The sequence below is a fragment of the Elephantulus edwardii genome, unplaced genomic scaffold (genome assembly GCF_000299155.1).
Source record: "Elephantulus edwardii isolate Elephantulus edwardi_28Jun2011 unplaced genomic scaffold, EleEdw1.0 scaffold00166, whole genome shotgun sequence".
NCBI classification, from domain to species: domain Eukaryota; kingdom Metazoa; phylum Chordata; class Mammalia; order Macroscelidea; family Macroscelididae; genus Elephantulus; species Elephantulus edwardii.
Genome location: NW_006399916.1, coordinates 4,994,058 through 5,013,724, shown reverse-complemented (window position 1 = coordinate 5,013,724; position 19,667 = coordinate 4,994,058). Strand labels below are relative to the sequence as shown.

Below are 19,667 nucleotides of genomic sequence, written 5' to 3'. Positions count from 1 at the left end.
ATATATTTTTATATGTTTTGAGTGTTTCATAAGTTAGCTCGCCAAACAAGGCATGACATTTTTTCAAAGATTAAAGTTTTCATAATGCAATATCTACATATCAACATCTCAGAAATCAAGAGTGCCAGTATTAATTTCTTGTACAATATTTTATAGCATGTTATTTTCCTTTTCTTATAAAAAGAAAACAAATACCTTCACATTAGAAAACATCATCACTTAAATGAAGTAAAAACCTCTTTACTCTTAGCAAACTGAGTCAGTAACATAATAAAGGTATTGGTAACTCAGTAAGTTTTTATTTTATGACAAAGTAACATAAAATACTATGGCAAAATGTCTAAGACATTGATATGGCCAGATCAAGGAATTAAAAGAAGTTTTATAAAGATAAAAGGCAGTAATTAACTAAAGGTAAAAGAGCATGAAAGATGAAGGAAATGAACCAAATAGGGACCACAAGGTTTTAGAAATAACTCTTTCAGAAATTAGTTGATTTCTTTAACATGAATAACTAAAAAATTATGTCTGTAATTTTCTATACTACTACTACTAATCATTTTAATGTTGCTGTTGTGTGTCCATGAGTTGTAACCCACACACAGCTGATCCTCAAGCGGCTTTTCAGAGGCAGTGAATCTCACAGGAGGAGACTGCCCATCCTTCTTACCACTAAGCCACCAGAGCTTCCTATTTTAATGTTTAAAATTAAAATAAAGGCTCCTGTAAATATTAGCGGTACCAACACAGGGCTAAATAATGCTACTTAATTCTTACTATCCCCAAGTTGCCATTTTATAAACTTAGTGATGTGTGAGACTTAGTCAATCTAAATGACATTTCTATCTTGCTGAGATTAATTCTCAGCACCTTTGCAGACTGAACGAACAAAAGCCTGTCACAGTGTTCTCCTACTGAACTCATTCCTTCTAAGCCGGCCTTTACTGCTAAATCTCAGGTGACGCAGACATGTCCATCACACACAGCTGGCCAGAGCCCAGTCCATAATGTGTTCTAGTCACACTCATTCACGTCCTTGTCCCCCACCGTGTACTGTCTGTACCTCTGCTAGTCATATGCACACAGCTGCATTGAAGTTTGCTTGCCTCTAGGACATGTAAGTGTTCATACCTTCTCAGCGATAGCATCAGTGTGTTCAAAATCCACCGAGTGATTCCCCAGGGCAACTCGAAGCAGGGCATCAAATAGAGGCTTTGCTAGTTCTGTTTCAATCACCTTGGACTGGGAAAGATAGTCCCTCATTTCAAGTAGTATATTTTCCACAGACAAGTTCTAAGGTAAAATAAAGAGAGTAAGAATATTAACAACATGATTTAAGAAAAAGCCAAAACTACCTTGTGACAAAATGAGGATTAACATTCACCAGCAGAAAGCCAGTCTTTATTTGCAGTTGATACAAAACTAAAATGACTATAAATATCTTATACTAAAAAAAAATCCTACTGTTATAATTAATTAATAAGGCAGCTTTTAAATAAAATACTAATCTGATTTGCTTTTGCATTAAATATACCTTGTTGTTGCTATGTATCGTGGAGGTGGAAGTGAATCATAGCTGACCCTCTACTGGGTTTTCAGAGGCAGTAAATTGCATGGGGAGAGAGAGTCCATCTTTATGCTGTGAAGCAGTTGGTGGATCCAAACCACCTGCTTTTGGGTTGGTAGCACAACTCCTTACCATTATGCCACCAGAGCTTTGATATAATATATCTTAGATCAGACTGTCTATAAAATTAATTTCATTCCCAAAAAGATGATGTCATGACAAGGGAGAGTTTTGACTCATCTCTAGATTTAACAATTGCTTTCCTGAGATTCCTTAAGGCTCTCTCCAAATCCTTTCTAATCCTTTTTTTCTCCTCCTCTTCAGTTCTCGAAAGGAGTTTCCACTTGTCTGACACTAGCTAATAAGAACATACAGATGGCTAAGAAGATGATTTCACTACAAGGAATTTTTGGTCCAATGAGAGAAATAAAGACAGACAAAAACCTCTTTTTTATACTAGCACAATAAGAGAATTCTCTGAGATAAAAAAGGGGGAAGGTGTCTCATAGAACTGTCAAGTGTCCCAGAGGAGATACTGCATGAGAAGGGCAGGGAAGAACAAGCAGGAAACAGACAAGGAGAGAGAGGACACAGCAGGCTGAAGAGCACAGAATAAAGGGCGTGGTGCAGAACGGGGCCATGAGAGTCTGTTGGCTTGGTACAGAGTGCAGCATGGTGGGGAAGGCAGGAAACGAGACTCAGTGGGGAAGGGAAGGCAAGGCAATGTGAAGGGCACTGCACACTAGCTAAGGAGTACGGACTTCAAAGTGAGAACGCTGAGACATCCCAGTTTTTCAGACAAATGCCAAAGTGGACACTGAAACCAGGAGGGAGCTAGTAGGGACAGAAGGGGTCCATGACATGCGACGGTTCTTGAGAAGAGGACCTGGGGATTCTTATATAAGTGACTGGTTGTCAAGCTGCCGTTTGCAGAAGTTCTTTGTAAGCTATGAAGGAAGCACAAATGCCAGGGGAAGAAATTAGGCAAAGAGAGTGTTTCATGAGAAATGGCCACAGTTTAATCCCGTGCAAATCTTGGGAGCCTAAACTGTCCAGGGGAGGCTGTCCCGTTGCTGACCCACTCATCACTTATGGACAATTTTCCTGGGTCCCTCTTAGTGAGGGGTCTCTCTGGGGCAAGGACAATCCTCCAGAGGCAGTGGGGAGCTTCAGGCCCGCACCTGCAGGGGCAGGGCATTAACAGGATTAACTAAAGGGGAGACACAGTAACCACAGCTCATCTGATGCTCAGGGACTCCTGCTTTTATAGTGGTGGCTTCTGCATCCTCAACAGCAAACGTTAAACTTCCTGTATTCCAGAACTGATTGCTACCTTCCCGGGTACCTTCCACAGTGCAAGGTGCTGTGCTAAGCACATGGGAGCTTCTCAACTTGAAGTGCTAGTCTAGAATGCTAGTCCTAATTTAAAGGTTTACAAGTGCACACTGCAGAAGAGCTAGCCTAGAGACAGTTACCTGGCTTGGTGGCTCCACCTCCACCTTCTGCTGACTGGTCCTGGCGCTATGCAGACAAATGGCCATCAGGGCTTCCAGGAGCCGCACACTCTGAAGTGAGGCCTCACCCTCTTGACTCGGAAATACTTTTGTTTTCTGAGGATCAGCTTTGGGAGATGGGGCTTGTCCCAAGTTCACAGAGGAAACACTCGAGGACTCATCTGCACTCTTCTGCGAGCTGCCCACTTCTGAGGGTGAGAGGTCTTTTCTCATCATCAGAGATGATACATCTTCCTCCACAGCTATCTCAGACTGGGTAGCTCTGCTCAAATCTTGCCTTTCATTTCCAGTTGCATCGTCCTGGGTTTTGTGTCGCCCCTCTTTCTGACTTCGTAAGAGCTTCTGTATCACCATAACTATTAACTTATAGCACACTCGGAAACCACCCAGCTTATGAAACTGCTTCTGGAAGACAGGACTCAGCATGTAGATGGAGCAGCACATGGACCAGATGTCCGCGGCCTGGTACAGGTGCTCGGGGGCTGGCAAGGCCAGGCTGTCCACGGGCAGCGTCGGCAGCATGTGGCTCAGAGGCTCGCTGGCGGTGCTGTCATAGCCTGAGGTATCCTCGGACTCAGCGGCAGAGTCCTTATCAGGGTCGGCTTCCTTGATCACACACAGAAACACCACGCAAAGGAACAGATTGATCATGTTGATGTGGGTGTCTTGGCTCACAGTCTTCCACTTCTTTGGATAGGCATCTTTGAGGCCGGAATAAAACTTGCTGAGACTCTGAGGAGACTCTGAGCAACCTTGCTGATGAGGACCAGAAGGACCTGCATTCAGAGAGGCTGACGCCTTCTGTTCATTGTCACCCTCAGGACCTGGGACCAAAGCATCCTTCTGTTGCTCCTCCAGGCTGATGATCAGCATTTCAAATGCCTTTAGGGAAAGACTGCGAACACCGTCAAGGTGGTTTAATTCAATTATTTGATTCACTCCATTACAGCTTAAAAACAAATCTCTTATTACCCTGTGAGAAAGAGAGAGGGAAAAAAGGAAAAGATTTTACATAGAGAATAAACAATTCTAAACAGACCTATTTGCCAGTTAGGGAGAGCATTACTACATATGATATACACGTGACACTTCTTAATTTGATTCCTCAGATACCTGTCTACACTAGGTGTGACCACAGCTTCTGGATAATTTCTTACTTCCTTCTTCAGACACTGCCTGCACAACTTAAGGAAGAACCTTTCTCTCTAAATGGCAAACTCTATGTACACTTTCCATATCACGACTACCACCATGTTTCTTTCCTGTTTAGCTTGCTCAGGACATTTTTCTTATTTTATACGCACATCTAACAAAGAAGGAGCTCTTGGGGCCTGGTGGGTAAGGCGTTGTGTCCCCTAATGAGGAGGACAAAAGACCAAACTAAACAACTATATGATGGTCAGCTGTGTCTCAGATGGAGCTGCATGGAGCTCTAGATCACAGGAATTTTAGTAATAAAATCCCTAAAGTCTGCTAAATAATTAATTACTGTAGTAACAACAAAACCCAGCTCAGTGATTCTTAGCCTTTATTTTGTAAAGATCTGGGCTATGTGCAAATATGCCAAGAAATTACACAACTTCAAATCAAAGCTGGTGCTACTTAAATAAATGATGTCTGAAATGTGAGGGGGGAGATTATATGGCAATGATATAACATTAAACATCAATTTCAAAGTAGCTGTATTAAGATAGACAGATTGTGGTAGAAATAGAGATAGCAGTGATCTAATTTAATAAAAGTTTCTAAAAAGGTGTATGCTTTGGTTTGAAAGGTCTGGCTACTTATCAAAAGCAAAGTTTTAAATCAAGTTAGATTTAAAATTTACTAAGCTTAACATTCACATATTTTAGGAATTCAGTGGTGAAAATATAATATTAATTTTTTTCTAACTTGAATTTTCTAATTTTTCTACATCCATTGTTACATATAGATTACTGTTGTTATGTGCCATCAAGTTGGAATCAACTCATACCTGACCCTCCAATGGGTTTTCAGAGGCTTTAAATATAATGGAAGGAGATGACCCTTCATTCTCTCATGGAGCAGCTGGTGGATTTGAACCTCCTGCCTTTGGGCTGGCACCACAACTCTTCACTCACTAGGCTACCAGAACTCCAAGGAGTATAATGTTATAAATACAGAAGTTGTTGATGTGTCCTGTTGAGTCAGAACTGATCCATAGCTGACCCTCCAGTGGGTTTTCTGAGGCAGTAAATCACACAGGAGGAGATTGTCCATTAATAGCAATCACCTTAATACCACTGCCTCAATAAATACCATTTTGTATATGCAACAAGTAAGTATGCCACATTTTTAATTTTGGATTTTTACCCATTAGGTATTACAAACATAATAGTCCAACATTATCTTTGTAGCCAGTAGATGTCATGACCAATAATAATCTATCAAGTACATATAATTCATTTAATCTGCTCCAGTGTGTTGCTCCCAGAACCCTTTTTTCCCTGAGTATATTTAAAACATGGATTTTTCCACTAGCAACTGATCAGTTGCTATATGAGCCTTTGTAATGCCAGTGAAACAGACAGATCACCAGATTGACAGTTAAAAACACACAGATGGAAAAATTATTTACAAAAAATCTGACAATGGTACTTTTGAAAATAGGCACCTGCTTGTTGTTAAACCAAATAAAACCCTAGAAAAGAATAAAGAGCAAAGATTCTTAGACTTTGATGAGGCACTAAAGTTTACAAGTTTAGAAGTTCAAATCAACGCAAGTCATTACAAAAAATATCCAGTAAGAAAAGAGTGTGTGCACGCACACACACGTGAACACATAGAGAAGCACACACCTGGATCTCAGCAGCGCAGGCAGAGTCTTTAAGTAAACCTGCAACACTTCCTGAGGCAGACACGGGCTATGATGACTACAGTCATGAGTTCGAGCCACAGCGCTGCTTAGATGCTGGCAATGATGAGCCAATTCAGCTGCTCTCTGGAGCACCGGATTAAACACACATTTGTACAGTTTCCACCGCACCACCACATTGCCTTTCTGGATCAAGGTGCAGATGTGGTTTGCAATCTGCACACTTTGCAGTCTGTCCTCTTCAAACACAAAGTCCCGGTAAGCCTCTAGAGCATCCCATTTCCACAGCAGGTCCTCAGCCCCACTGCTGGGCAGGATGCCCTGGCAGCGGAAGAAAGGGCTGGACAGCTTTGAGACGGACTCAGCGTCACATGCATGGTCCTGCAGCACTTCTTCCAGTGTGGCCAGCTGGTCAGCGTCGACCGTGCAGATATTACAAGCTGCTTTCTTGATTTTTTGCGGAACCTCTGCTCCACCCAACTGGTCTAAGATAAGTTTGTTAAGAATATTTAATATATGCTGCTGAAAATTTTTCAGAGCTGGCAATTTAAAAGCATGGAGCAAAGGGATTATGACAGATTTGGGGTCCATACAGCAGCAGATGCCAGCACTGTGGACTCCGGACAGGATGTGGACACAGGTGCTGGTCAAAGACACCTGCTGCAGCAGGCGCAGGGTCTGGTGGGCACACACAGCCAGGCAGCAGCACCGCTCGGGGTAGTGGACATCTCCGTCCGCCGTCTCTTCGAAAGGGTTGCTGGAACCCTGGCTCTTGAAAGCTGAGACCAGGAGGCCAGAGAGGTCCCGGTGGTGGTGCAGGAAGTGTGAATACTCGCAGCGCCGGTGCCATTTCCTTGTGCACACTGAGTGGTGCAGCTGCTCGGACTTGACCTTTTTGACGGTGCTGATGATCTTCACCACGCCAGCTATCAGGGCTCTCAGGTGCTCTGAGGTTTCGGGAGGGACGCCGTCTCGCAGGACTAGCCACTCCATCTGAAGAACCGCTGTCTCGAACAGATGAAAGCCCTGATGGTGGATGAACTCCTGAACCAGGTCCATGGCCTGGCTGAAGTAGAAGGGGTTGGAAGCTGCGCTTTGAAGACAACAGGCCAGGATCTGCAGGACTCCTTCAAGAAGTTCCGGCAGTACAAGGGCTCTGTGACGACACTGGGAAAACACGAAAGCATCCTCGACCTCCTGCAGTGTCTTCTTCTGTCTGGGGGCAAAAGGGTTGGGCTGCCTTTCGAGGCACGCTTGGATCCTCAAGGCTGCCCTGAGCACTTGGGTTAGGTTCTTCTTCAGGCTTTCTGGCATGGTTTCTGCAGTGCTGATGTCCACAGACATGAGATGCAGCACTGTGCGGAACAGCATCCGCTGGACCAGCGCAAGGGGCTCCTCGGTCCAGCCCGCAGAGACTACCTGGCTGTCTAAACTGCCGCTGGGCCCGCAGCAGTCCCCAAAGCCTGCAAGGAACTCCGTCAGTGTGGGCACAACACCAGCCATCAGGCCCAAGCCATGGTTCACGGCCACATCGAACTTGCACACTTTCTCCAGTAAAGATAACAAAACATGGCAGAGGTCAAAGGGAGAGTTGTTCATGGCACTGATGATGGCCGAGGCAGCTGGCTCGCTCAGCACGTCCATGTCTGGAATGTCCTCTCCAGCCCTTTCTAAAGCCATAGCGTCTAGTGTGTGCTCGCCTTTGGTAGCTGAGAGGTGGGCTCTCGCCGGGGGGGTGTCTTTGTTCGGAGGCTGGGTTAGGGAACACTGTGGCACGTGGGGTCTGCGGCGGAAGGTTACAGCCACACTCTTATCATCCGAATTCCCTTCCGAGTCTGAGGTGGACAGCTGTGTCTTCCTCGCATCCCTCACGGAATAGCGGTGGGTGGTCTTCCGCTGCCGGCGGCTTTTCAGTAAAGGCTCTGCCTTTGTGGAAACCTGACTGCTTGGGGTACTTCCCTCTAAATGCAACTTGTCCTGAGGGGGTTGTTGTGAACTGGAACTCTTTTCTTTGGTCTGGATGATATTCACTGAGAATGGTAGGTGAAAATCTAAGGAAATAAAAAAACATTTAGAATTCCTGAACACGCATCAAAAGTCAATTTTGTATATACAGCTATTTCCTCAGTCATCGCCCACTTTGGGATGACTGAGGTAAGATGTATACTTTTAAACCCAGGTCAATACCCTTTAGCTATCTGTTATGTTCCTGGATTGATTTCCTTGCTGTAAACAAGAGATGAAATTATAGTGGGTCATAGCCTGATGCAACCGGAGACCTTGAAGATTTTCCAAACGTATTCAAAATTATGCAGTAGGTACTAAATGTTGTCCAAAAGGGGGACTGAAAGAAGTCTTCAGGAATATTCAGTTAACTTCTGTGCAAAGCACAGTGGTAGGGGCAGGGTGGGGGCCACAGTGTCATTCTAGGTGCCTGGGGTCAGCCTTTGGGAACTATCTTAGGGGCAGGAAGAAACCTACTTCACTAACTATAAAGATGCTTTCTCTTTGCAATAAAGTCCATTTATATATGGTAATAATGTTGCCACATAGAAGGAATAAAGGAAATAAAATAGTTGTACTTTAATTGTTGTTGTTGTTGTTGTTGAATGCCGTCGAGTCGTAGACGACTCATAGCGACCCTATGAATGAACAGCCTGAACACTGTTCGTACATAGAGTTTCCAGAGGCAAGCCATTTTGGAAGTGGATGCCACTCCTTAAGAGGAACAAAATTAATTTTTTTAAAAAGCCAAACATGTCACTAGGATTGATTTCCAATTGTGGGGATCCTATAGAAGCCAAACAGGCCAGAGCAGGCTGCCCCTCAGGATACCCATGGCCATGAATCCTTATGGGAGAAAAAGGCCTCCTCACTCTCTCCTGTGAGCAGCTGCTGGTTTGAGCCACTGACGTTTCTGTTATCTGCCCACTGCCTAACTCAATGTACCACTTTTTGTTGGTATGTACCTTTGAGTCAGAATCGACCCACAGCTGACCCTCTGGCTGGTTTTCAGAGGCAATTAATCGTCACAAGGGAGGAGATTGCCTATTCTTTTCCCACTGAACAGCTGGTGGATTTGAACTACGTGCTTGGGTCTGCAGTGCAGCTTATTGCCACTAGGCCACCAGTGCTCCTAAGGGCTCTTCAAAATGACTTCAAAGAGGATAGATGTAAAGAAGTCTGAGAAATTCATCCTAAGTAAAACAGGCAGGCAGCACAAAATACTTGCCCCAAAGAACACTAATGCATTTTGTAAGTGATGTAAAATTTGTAAATTCTACAAATTGAAAAAGAGCAAAAGAGACTGTGACTCAATAAATAGAAAGGCTATTAAAAATACACAGATAACTCCTTAAAGAGAGGATCATGCCAGAGATGAAGTAAAATATAATAAAGAAAATTGTTTTTTAATTTAAGGCTTACACCTCTAATAGCTCACAGTTCAAATATCCCACAAGTGGTCAATGGATAAAATTGATGTACTTAATATAATTACCATATACATGTTTTAATGTTTCAAAATCAGAAACTAAAAATACATAGTAATCTTAAAGTAATCATTCTACATTGCATTAAAAATATTACTTTAAATGTGTTTTTTAAAGCAACACTAAAAACAAAATTAAACAAACACTAAGAAATCTTTTCATATAATGGTCAAGCAACTTTTAAATCAAGCAGTGTTTAAAATGAGCAAAGGAACTTGAAATCCTTTCTTCAAAAACGTTCACGCTTGATGTCTTTGATCCTGTATTGTAGCTATAGATTTGCGCCTTTGATAATAAGTGTTCTTCATCTATCTTTTAATTAACATTCCTTTCAAATAATCTAAGAAATACATAATTTCTGTATTACTAGAAGAAATAAAAAGGATTGCTTAACTATTTTTTCTTCTGACATATGGAAATGATCATACTCCTCTGAATTTGAAGCCACAGCAACCTTTCAAGCAGAAGTAACGTTTGAGTGGGCTCTCCCGCAGAAGAATTTTGTACCGCAGGAAATTCTGGGGGCGGTAGGTGGGGGTGGGTGGATGGACGACACGTACCTGCTGCTTTTTCTTCTTGGACAGGGATCTTCCAAACCAGGGGAAGCAGCGACAGAAGAAGAGTGAGGAGCTCCTCCCGACACGTCAATGCCTGTGTTGGGGAAAAAAAGAATCATCACACTCTTCAGGTTATGGGACAACACCAATTCCTAATTTCTTGTCTTAAATTTTACCAAAACCTTTGTTCTCCCATGTCTGCACCTGAGAAGCTAATTGTGAAATCAACTTCTCTTCAATCCAATTAAAGCTGTTCCATACCTCATGTTATAAACCTTTTCAGGGACAAGAATTTAAGGGTATATGATGATATTTAGCATGTTCTTGCCAGTATTTTTTTTTTAAATAGCTGCTACACCACTGTGCACACTGGAAAAATTTCTCACCTATGAATGATCAGATTCAGCAGGCGAAAAATTAAAAGTTAAGCTCTAGTAAGTAGGAAAATAACATGTGGTTACTAGAAAAATCAAGAGTCTTCATGTAGTTAAAAGTAAAACTCAAAAAAAAAATTAAAAAAAAAAAGTAAAACTCAGAGAACACAATTTTTAAAAGGACAATTGGCATTAGTGAGACAATCCAATAATATTTACTGACTGCGGACTGTGCTCCTAGGAGTTGCTCTGACCCTTTACAGAGGTGTGCGCAAGCACGCGCACACACACACAAACACAAAGTTAAAGAACACACCTGGTGCATGGCATAAGTAGGTATCCAGGTGTGATATGACACAGGCACTCAGTTGAGGAGTTCAGAAAAGAACCGGTTATGATCACGAGGCTAGAGAGAAATCTAGATGAATACTTAGACATGGATGGTGAAGGACTTAATGAAAAGTCAAGTTAAAGCCCTCACATCAACCAATGGAGAGAGGACTGGGGTAACACAAGTAGAAAGACCACTGTGGCTATGAAGGAGCAGTGTCAGAGGTGGGGAGACCCTCGCATCACCTATGATAACTCAGATGAGAGATGCTGACAGTCAGAAGTGTTATGACAAGGGAGGAGAAGATGACACGTAAAAACTAGGTAGAACTAAGGTAACCCGCAGCTGCGTCTCTGTGAGATATAAAGGAGAGGGGGAAAGGTCTAAAGGGTTCAAGCTTCTGACGTATGAAGACAGGAAGCTTAGCAGTGGTGGTGGTGGTGATCGGTGCTATTGGGTCAGCCTGGATTCATGATCTCCCCATGCACAGGGATTAAAGTGCTGCTCAGTCTTCACCATCTCCAAGATTAAAAATGATTGGTTATTTTACTCTTTGACATATGAGAAAGTCCTCTATTCTGAATCTGTCTTTAAAATTTTTGTAAAGAACACACATTGTATCAAAATTTTGAGGTCTCAGAATTGTTATGTCATATACACTGTAATGTGAAATATGTTAATGGTTCTTCTTGGATTAGACTGGTGTGAGGTTAATCATTTCTGTAAATGGCTGGATAGTAAATATTTTTGGTTTTGTGTGCCATATTTGGTCTCTGCCACTGATTTTTTTTTTCTTATTGGTTCCCCCCCACCAAAGCACTTTAAAAATACAAACGTTATTCTGCTCTCATGTCTTGAGTAATAACAGAACAATGGCTGCCAGGTTTTTTCTATGACTGTAGTATCCTGAACTGGTCCCTCTCTTGACCCCATCCCAGAACCACATCTACACCCAATCTACAACTTCCCCATACCCCCAGCCCTAGTTACTAAATGGTTGTAATACACGTTGCTTGCAAGATGAAAGCTGGCGCTTCACGGGCCCTGCCAAGTAGACAAAAGTACAACTAAGGATCTTGTGGGCACTGTTCCACACAGGCCTCATATGGCCAAAATAGAACTCACACTGTCTTGAAATAATTACAGATATGGCTTTTAGACTATGCCGTGAACCCCATTAAGATTCAGAAGAAATGCACATTTGTATAGTTAAGAAACACTAAATCTTATACTAGGACAAACAGAAGTTGTTTAAAACAAAGGGTTCTCATCTTTCTACAGACATGAAGCAGGATGAGGAAAGCTGCAAATTATGGCCTATTTGTCACAAGAAGAGAAATCATATCAGGGGACAGAACCAAGGAACCTGGGGAACCATACCCAACAGGCAGAAGTCTACTCCAAACTCCAAAGAGGCATGAAGCAGCCAGCCTGACTGGCTTCAGATCTGCTGAGTGTCTCCTGCCTCTGCCCATGTTGAAGATAAGTATTCACTGAAATCAGGCTGTCCCTAACTTACCACTGCACAGGTACACAGTGGAGATGGCAGAAAACTTATCTTTTGGTTTGCAAGTCTCTGCAACTGAAGTGTTGCCCTTAGAAGGCTGAACTGATCCAGAACCACTGAATGTCCTAAAGTCCAGATGTCATCAAGGGATGACACTGGGAGTGGTAGGAGAGGGAATGTGGGAAGAATGCAAGCAGTGGTGGCCAGATAGGACACAGGCTTGGTTAAACACGGCTACACATTGCATACACTTCCACTCCTCAGAGGAACTGGAGTCAGCTTCCCCAATCCTTAAATGTGGGCTCATCTTGTGATTTGTTTTGAGCAACAGACTGAGGTGGAAGTGATGCTGCTCTGGGAGCTCCAGCCTCAGAGCCTTGCAGTTTCACTTCTATCCCTTCTGAAATGCTTCCACCATCATGTGAAGAGACCGAGTCCAGCTGACTGAAAGATGAGCCACAGTGTGGAATCGACTCATAACTGATCCACCGGTGAGTTTTCAGAGGCAGTAAATCACAGGAAGAAAGTGCCCATCTATCTCCTTCAGAGCAACTGATGGATTTGAAATACATGCCTTTGGGTTAGTAGCATAAATCCTTACCACTAAGTGGTATTTCAATATAAAGAAAACAAGTATCCTTACAACTGGACCAATGATGACACATCAGGATTAATGAATGGATAAAAAACTGACGCTGTCAACGACTGGATTTTATTTGGATCCACAATCAACCCTCACTCTCTCTATGACAGACTTGTTTGTTCTTTTGGTTCAATAATCACCTCCACCACCACCACTCAAAAGTATGGATTATTCTTCTGTCATTCATATTCACTGTCCAGTTCTCTAATGTATAGCAAGTAATTACGAAGACCATGACCTGGATCAGGTGCATCTTAGCCTCTAGACTGACATCATTGCTCTTCAGTTTTCTGGAGAGTTCCCTGACTGCAGATTTTCCCAGTGCAATTAGTCTTTTAATTTCTTGACTGCTGGTGCCGAGAATGTTTATTGTGGAACCAAGTAAGCTGGAACTGTTAACAATCTCAATCTTTTCTCTGTCTACTATCATGCTGCCAATTGGTCCAGTGGTGAGAATTTGTTTTCTTAGTGTTGAGTTTTAATCTATACTGAAGACTGTAGTCCTTGACCAACTACAGCAAACGCCTCAGGTCCTCCTCAGTTTCAGTATGTAAGGTTGTGTCATCTGCATAATGCAAGTTGTTAATGAGTCTTCCTCCAATCTTTATGCCACATTGCTCATAAAGTCCAGCCTCCCAGATGACCTGTTCCGCATATTGATTCAAAAGATGTGGAGACAGGAAACATTACTGATGCAATTACATCTTGATTTTTGAACCATGCAGTGTTTCTTTGCTCTGTTCTAATGACTGCTTCTTGGTCCAAATACAGGTTTTGTATGAGCACAATTAAATGTTCTGGGATTTCCATCTTTTTCAAGATTAGCCACAATTTATTGTGATCCACACAGTCAAATGCCTTTGCATAGTCAATGAAATATAGATAGACATTCCTCTGGTATTCTCTGCTTTTAGCTAGAATCCATCTAACATTGGCTATAATGTCCCTATCATGGGGAAAAAACTTATTGCAATTACTCCTTGAATTATTTCAGACATCTAACAATACATTTAACATTATTCATGATGAGTAACTATGCTTATTTAACTGTTGTTGTTATACTGTTGAGTTAGAACCAACCAATAGTTAACCCCCTAGTGAGTTTTCAGAGGCAGTAAATCACAGGGAAGGAAACTGCCTATCTTTATCCCATGGAGCATTTGGTGGATTTGAGGCACATGCCTTTGGGACTGCAATGCTGCTTTTTACCAGTAGGTCACCGGAGCTTTGGTTTAGCAGCCAATACTACACCACCAGCGCTCTTATTCAAGTTAAAGGGTTCAGTAATTCTGTTTTAGCCAAGAATTTACTGCAAGTAAGCTCCCTTAGAACAAACTACATCAAACTTCTAAAAACATAAGTGATGTATGCAGAATGAGCAAGTCTACAGCCTACGAGTGCCATCAATAATCACAGTTATGTCACTTCTATTAGGATAAAAAGCACAGCGTATATAAAACCTTTTTAGATGAAAAGCTATTTACAACTCTAAGATATTTTAGATACTTTTAAAAGTATCCAAATAGTATGTCTTGAATGACACTCTTTTTCTTTATTAGAGTGATGTAAGAGATATGGCCTTATCTCAGAGACTAACAAATTATGTTCCTATAATTCAATATATGGTGAAACATTCTTCTAGGTCATATAGCCCTGGTGTGTCCACTTGCCGGACAGAGGCAACTTGTGGTTGCTGTGAAGCTGAACACCGTGACACTGACGTGTCAAATGCGATAATGGTTACCCATGGTGGACAGTGTTTGGTGGTGCTCCCTGGCTAAAACAAGCTTGGAAGCAGGAGTGGCATCCACTTCCATAAACAGCTTCCTTGGGAAACCCTACGAACATGGAGAAAGGATGAAAGTCACGCAACTGTGGAGGATTTTCGTTCATGGGTCACTGTGAGTCGCCTACGACTCAACGGCACTTAACAACAACAAACAACTGTCAGACGGACTTATAGCTGACCCTTCAGTGAGTTTTCAGAGGCTATAAATCACATTGGAGGAGACTGTCCATCCTTCTCTCTCAGACCTGCTGGTGGATTTGAACCATCAGAAGCACTACCTTTGTGTTAGCCATGTAACTCCATGTAACCCACCATTACCTGATCAATGATAGAGTTCAGCTTGGTGAGTAGCAGGAAGCCTCGTCCGTGAACCAGGTACTTGCCCAGGGCTGCCATATGCGCCTCCTCCTCTTCCTCCTCCCTGGCCTCTGTCCTCTGGACCACGGCATTGCAGAGCCGGTTGACGTCAGTCAGAAACTCACGGGCCAGGGAGTTACTGTTAGCACTCATGACTGAGCTAGAAGGCAAACAGGGGAAGAGATCACAAAAACCCATTGTAAACAATCACATTTCAAAAATCAAAATCACAATGAGATACCATCTCACTCCAGTAGCAGTGGCAAAGTTTAACAGACCAGCAAGTAATAAATGTTGGAGAGGATGTGGAGAGATAAGAACTCTTATACATTGTTGGTGGGATTGTAAAATGGTACAACCACTCTGGAAGGCAGTTCGCTGCTTCCTCAGAAAGCGGCACAGAAATTCCATATGACTCAGCTATTCCACTGCTTGGAATATACCCCGATAAAGTGAGAACCGAGGCACAAACAGAGACTTATACCCAATGTCCATAGCAGTGTTATTCACCATAGCAAGAACAAGGGAACAGCCCAGACGTCCAACCACAACTGAATGGATTGAGAAATTGTGGTACATTCCACATGATAGAATACTACGCAGCAGACAGGAACAATGATTTTGTAAATCTCTATCTAACTTGGGAGGGACTGGAGAGCATTATGCTACATGAACTCAGTCTCATTAGGACAAGTACTGTATAAAGCCATTATTATATAAAATGTATGAGGATCCAAGGGAGAGAAAGGGGGAGCAGAGGGGTGAGGATAGGTGGAGTGGGGCTAGGGGAGGGGCAGAGTAATCACAGGGTGGCATAATTTGATGGGTAGAGGGAGGAGTGGGTAAAGGAAATAGGAAAGATTTGGTATGAAAAACAATGTATACAAACGTAAGTGTTTATGTGCTGTCGAGTCGCTTGAGACTCATAGTGACTCTATGTACAACAGCCCTAAACCCTGCTCTATCCCTTGCCGACCTTATTGTCTCTGACATACCTACCCTCATAACCCCAGTCACTGAATCCATCCATCTCATAGAGGGTCTTCCTCTCCTGCACTGCCCCTCCACCCTTCCAAGCATGACGTCCCTCTCTAAGGACTGGTTCCTCCTTGCAACATGTCCAAAGCATGTCAGATGAAGCTTCAGAATCCTTGCCTCCAAGGAGCATCCCACCTTCACCCTCTCCAGGGTGAACCTGTTTTTTCTCTTAGCAGTCCATGGTATATTCAATACTTTTCTTCAACACCACAGCAAAAAGGCATCAATTCTCCTAGTCATTGTCCAGCTCTCTGATGCATAGCAAGTGATTACAAAGACCATGGCCTGTATTAAGAGGACCTTAGTCTCCAGACTGACACCACTGCTTTTCAGTACTCTGGAGAGGTCTCTGAAAGCAGACTTTCCCAATGCAATAGGTCTTTCAATTTCCTGGCTGCTGGTGCCAAGAGTACTGACCGTGGAGCCAAGCAAACTAAAGTTGTTTACAATCTCAATCTCTTCACCATCCATTACTATGCTGTCAGTTGGTCCAGTGGTGAGAATCTTTGTTTTCTTGATATTGAGCTTTAATACATACTGAAGGCTTCGGTCCTTGGCCTTCCAGCAAGCGCTTCAGGTCCTCCTCAGTTTCAGCAAGCAGGGTTGTGTTATCTGTATAACGCAGGTTGTTGATGAGTCTATCTCCAATTGTAATGCCACATTTCTCCTCATAGAGCCCAGCCTCCAGGATAATCTTTTCTGTATATAGATTGAAAAGGTATGGAGATAGGATACATCCCTGGTGTACACCCTTTCCAATTTTGAACCATGCAGTGTTCCCTTGCTCTGACGACTGCCTCCTTGTCCAAGAATAGGTTTTGCATTAGCGCAATCAAATGTTCTGGGATTCCCATTCTTCTCAGAATTAGCCAAAGTTTGTTGTGGTCCACATAGTTAAACGCCTTTGCACAGTCAATGAAACATACATAGATATTCCTCTGGTATTCCCTGCCTTTAGCCAAGACTCATCTAACATTAGCTACAATATCCGTAGTACCACAACCCCTTCTAAACCCAGCATGCACTTCTGGCAATTCTCTGCTGATGTGCTGTTCCAGTAATTTTTGGATAATCTTCAGTATAATCTTGTTTGCATGTGATAGTAATGATATTATTTGATAATTTCCACTCTGTTGAATCACCTTTCTTTGGGACAGAAACAAATATAGATCTCTTCCAGTGAGTTGACTGGGTGGTTCTCCTCCAGATTTCTTGGCACAAATTGGTGAGCAAGTAAGCCAGTATAAAATTAAAATTTTATTTAAAAAATTAAATATTGTGAATAGCAAAAAAAAAAGATGTACAGTAACCAGGGATATGGTGTCATGTTAAAGCAAATTGGAAATAAAACATTAAAATATAAAAAACTATGAAAAATAAATACTCTATGATTTTGTTGTTTGTTTTTAAATGAAGATTGACTTATAACACCTGAACACTGGCCATTAATCCTACAGTGTTTTTTTTAAATAGTTCTGCCCTAGTCAGGTGCTTCTTAAATAGCTCCAGCTATGGTAGAAATTAATCTCAGGATTTGAAATGTCAAAGTGTAGCCACAACTGGGAAGCGAGCACACCGGACACAAGTGAGTGACAGCCTCACCTTAAGAAAGAAACTGATTATAGCATTGTTTTCATGTTTCAAAGCAAGTCAATGGATATTTTAAAATCTAATTTATTTCTCACTTGCTAGACTCTTCAGACACTACCCCACACCCTCCAAGTGCTAGAGTTTGGGCTTCACCTACTCTCATTTCATTGCCATTGAAATCCACTCAGAGTTGACCCTCCAGTGGGTTTTAGAGGCTGTAAGTCACATGGGCAAAGACTGCCCATCTTTCTCCCATAGAGATTCAAACCACCAGAGAAGTGCCACTTTTAGCTTGGCAACACAACTCTTTTAGCTTGGCAACACAACTCCCTACAGACTACGCTACAGCCAGTAGTGTTATGTTGTTGTTGCTGTTAGGTGCCATTGAGTGCAATCCATAGCAACCCTACGAATATCAGATCTGAACCCTGCCCTTTCCTGTCCCAACCTCACCATCTCTGTCCACTGCTGCAAGTCATTGTGTCAATCCATCTGGTTGAGGGTAGTGCTCACGGACACCATCAATTACAAAACATACTCTAACTTCAGAAATAATAACGATGTGAAAGACTGTGCAATTACAATCTAAATCAGTCAGTGACATGGCAAACAACATGCTGGGTTGCTAAGAAAGGGTAGTGATTCAAATCCACTAGTTACTTTGCAAGAGGAAGTGGCCAGTCTCTCCCTTTAAGAATTTACTGCCTTAGACAGTCCAGGCAGCTCTCTTCACAGCTGTCTGCACATCCTCTCCAAGCCTCTAGAGTTTGCCGCTGTATTCCAGTCTCCCCATGTCATCCTCCACCTGCGTGACTATGGTGACTGAGGACAGCAAGGGCTTCGCCACTGTGTGCAAGCTACCCTGCCAGTTCTCAGAGGATGTGGTGTTCACGGCTTGGGATTAGGCTAGAGGCCAGACAGTGGTGCAGCAGCTGTAGGCAGAGGGCCTGAGCCTGCGCTTCCACCAGCTGGATATTGACAACCTGCAGAGCTTCGGGACCCTGTGTGACTGACTTCCTGCACTGTGAGTACAGGGACTTAGACATGCTGGTCAACAACATGGGCATCACTGTCAAGACTGATGATCCTACACCCTTTGATGTTCCAGCAGAGGTGACACTGAAAGCAAACATTTTAGCACCCAAGATGTCTGCACAGAGTTGCTGTCTCTAATAAAATCCCAAGGTAGAGTGGTAATTGTATCAACCTGCTGAGTGGCATGTCCCTTAAATCCTGCAGCCCGGAGCTGCAGCAGAAGTTCTGCAGTGAGACCATCACAGAAGAGGAGTTGAGGGCTCTCACAAACAAGTGTGTGGAACACACAAAGAATGGGGTGTGCCAGAAGGAGGGCTAGCCCAATACTGCTTATTGGCGTGTCAAAGACCGGGGTCACTGTCCTATCCAGAATCCATGCCAGGAATCTGAGTGCACAGAGGAAAGGTGCCAAGATCTTCCTGAATGCCTGCTGCCCAGGCCAGGGGAGAATCAGCATGACTAGACCTGAGGCCCCTAAGAGCACAAGAGAAGGAGTACGCCTGTGTATTTGGCCCTTTTGCCCCTAGATGCTGAGGACTTCAGGCACAATTTGCTTTTGAGAAAAGTGTGAAGGAGTGGTAAGGTGAACTCACAACACCATGTTTCTGTCCTGACTAAAGTACAAGGAATTGCACGCTTGTCAATATAGCCTATCAAGCACGCACTTTTAAAGGCCTCCTGATTTTATGAATTCTTTTGTTGTTTTTGCTACTATATTTTATCAGAGGGAATAAAAAGAACTATAATCAGTGAAAATCATGACTGAGAATGAACAAAAATGAATTAAAGTGGTTTCTAATTAGAAAATAATAATTTACAGCCTTAGAACCTGGCAGAAGGGTGCCCAGGGTCAGAACCAACTCTGTGGAAGTAGGTGTGACACAAGGTAATATCATGTAAATGAACATAAATATTCAGATACAGGAATTAGCAAGACCATTTTAATTCTACTTGATAAAATCACAAGATGACACATCAGTCAAAAGCATGACATTACATACAGAAATAGAAATTTTTCCTGATTTGAATTAAGTCTTT

General features: G+C 42.8%; 1 protein-coding gene and 1 pseudogene across 1 annotated transcript in view; one reads left to right on the top strand and one right to left on the bottom strand.

Annotated features, from left to right (window-relative positions):
* Positions 1–15,119, bottom strand: part of LYST (lysosomal trafficking regulator) — a 161,036-nt gene extending 145,917 nt beyond the window's left edge. Inside the window, exons 1-5 of the mRNA XM_006895378.1 lie at positions 14,928–15,119; positions 9,969–10,059; positions 5,901–7,968; positions 3,043–4,054; positions 1,132–1,293 (exon numbers count right to left, since the gene is read on the bottom strand). Coding sequence (XP_006895440.1) covers positions 1,132–1,293; positions 3,043–4,054; positions 5,901–7,968; positions 9,969–10,059; positions 14,928–15,119 — 3,525 coding nt within the window. The remainder of the gene's footprint in view (positions 1–1,131; positions 1,294–3,042; positions 4,055–5,900; positions 7,969–9,968; positions 10,060–14,927) is intronic.
* Positions 15,120–18,385: 3,266 nt separating this feature from the next.
* On the top strand, positions 18,386–19,200 carry LOC102861515 (annotated as a pseudogene).
* The last annotated feature ends 467 nt before the right edge of the window (positions 19,201–19,667 follow it).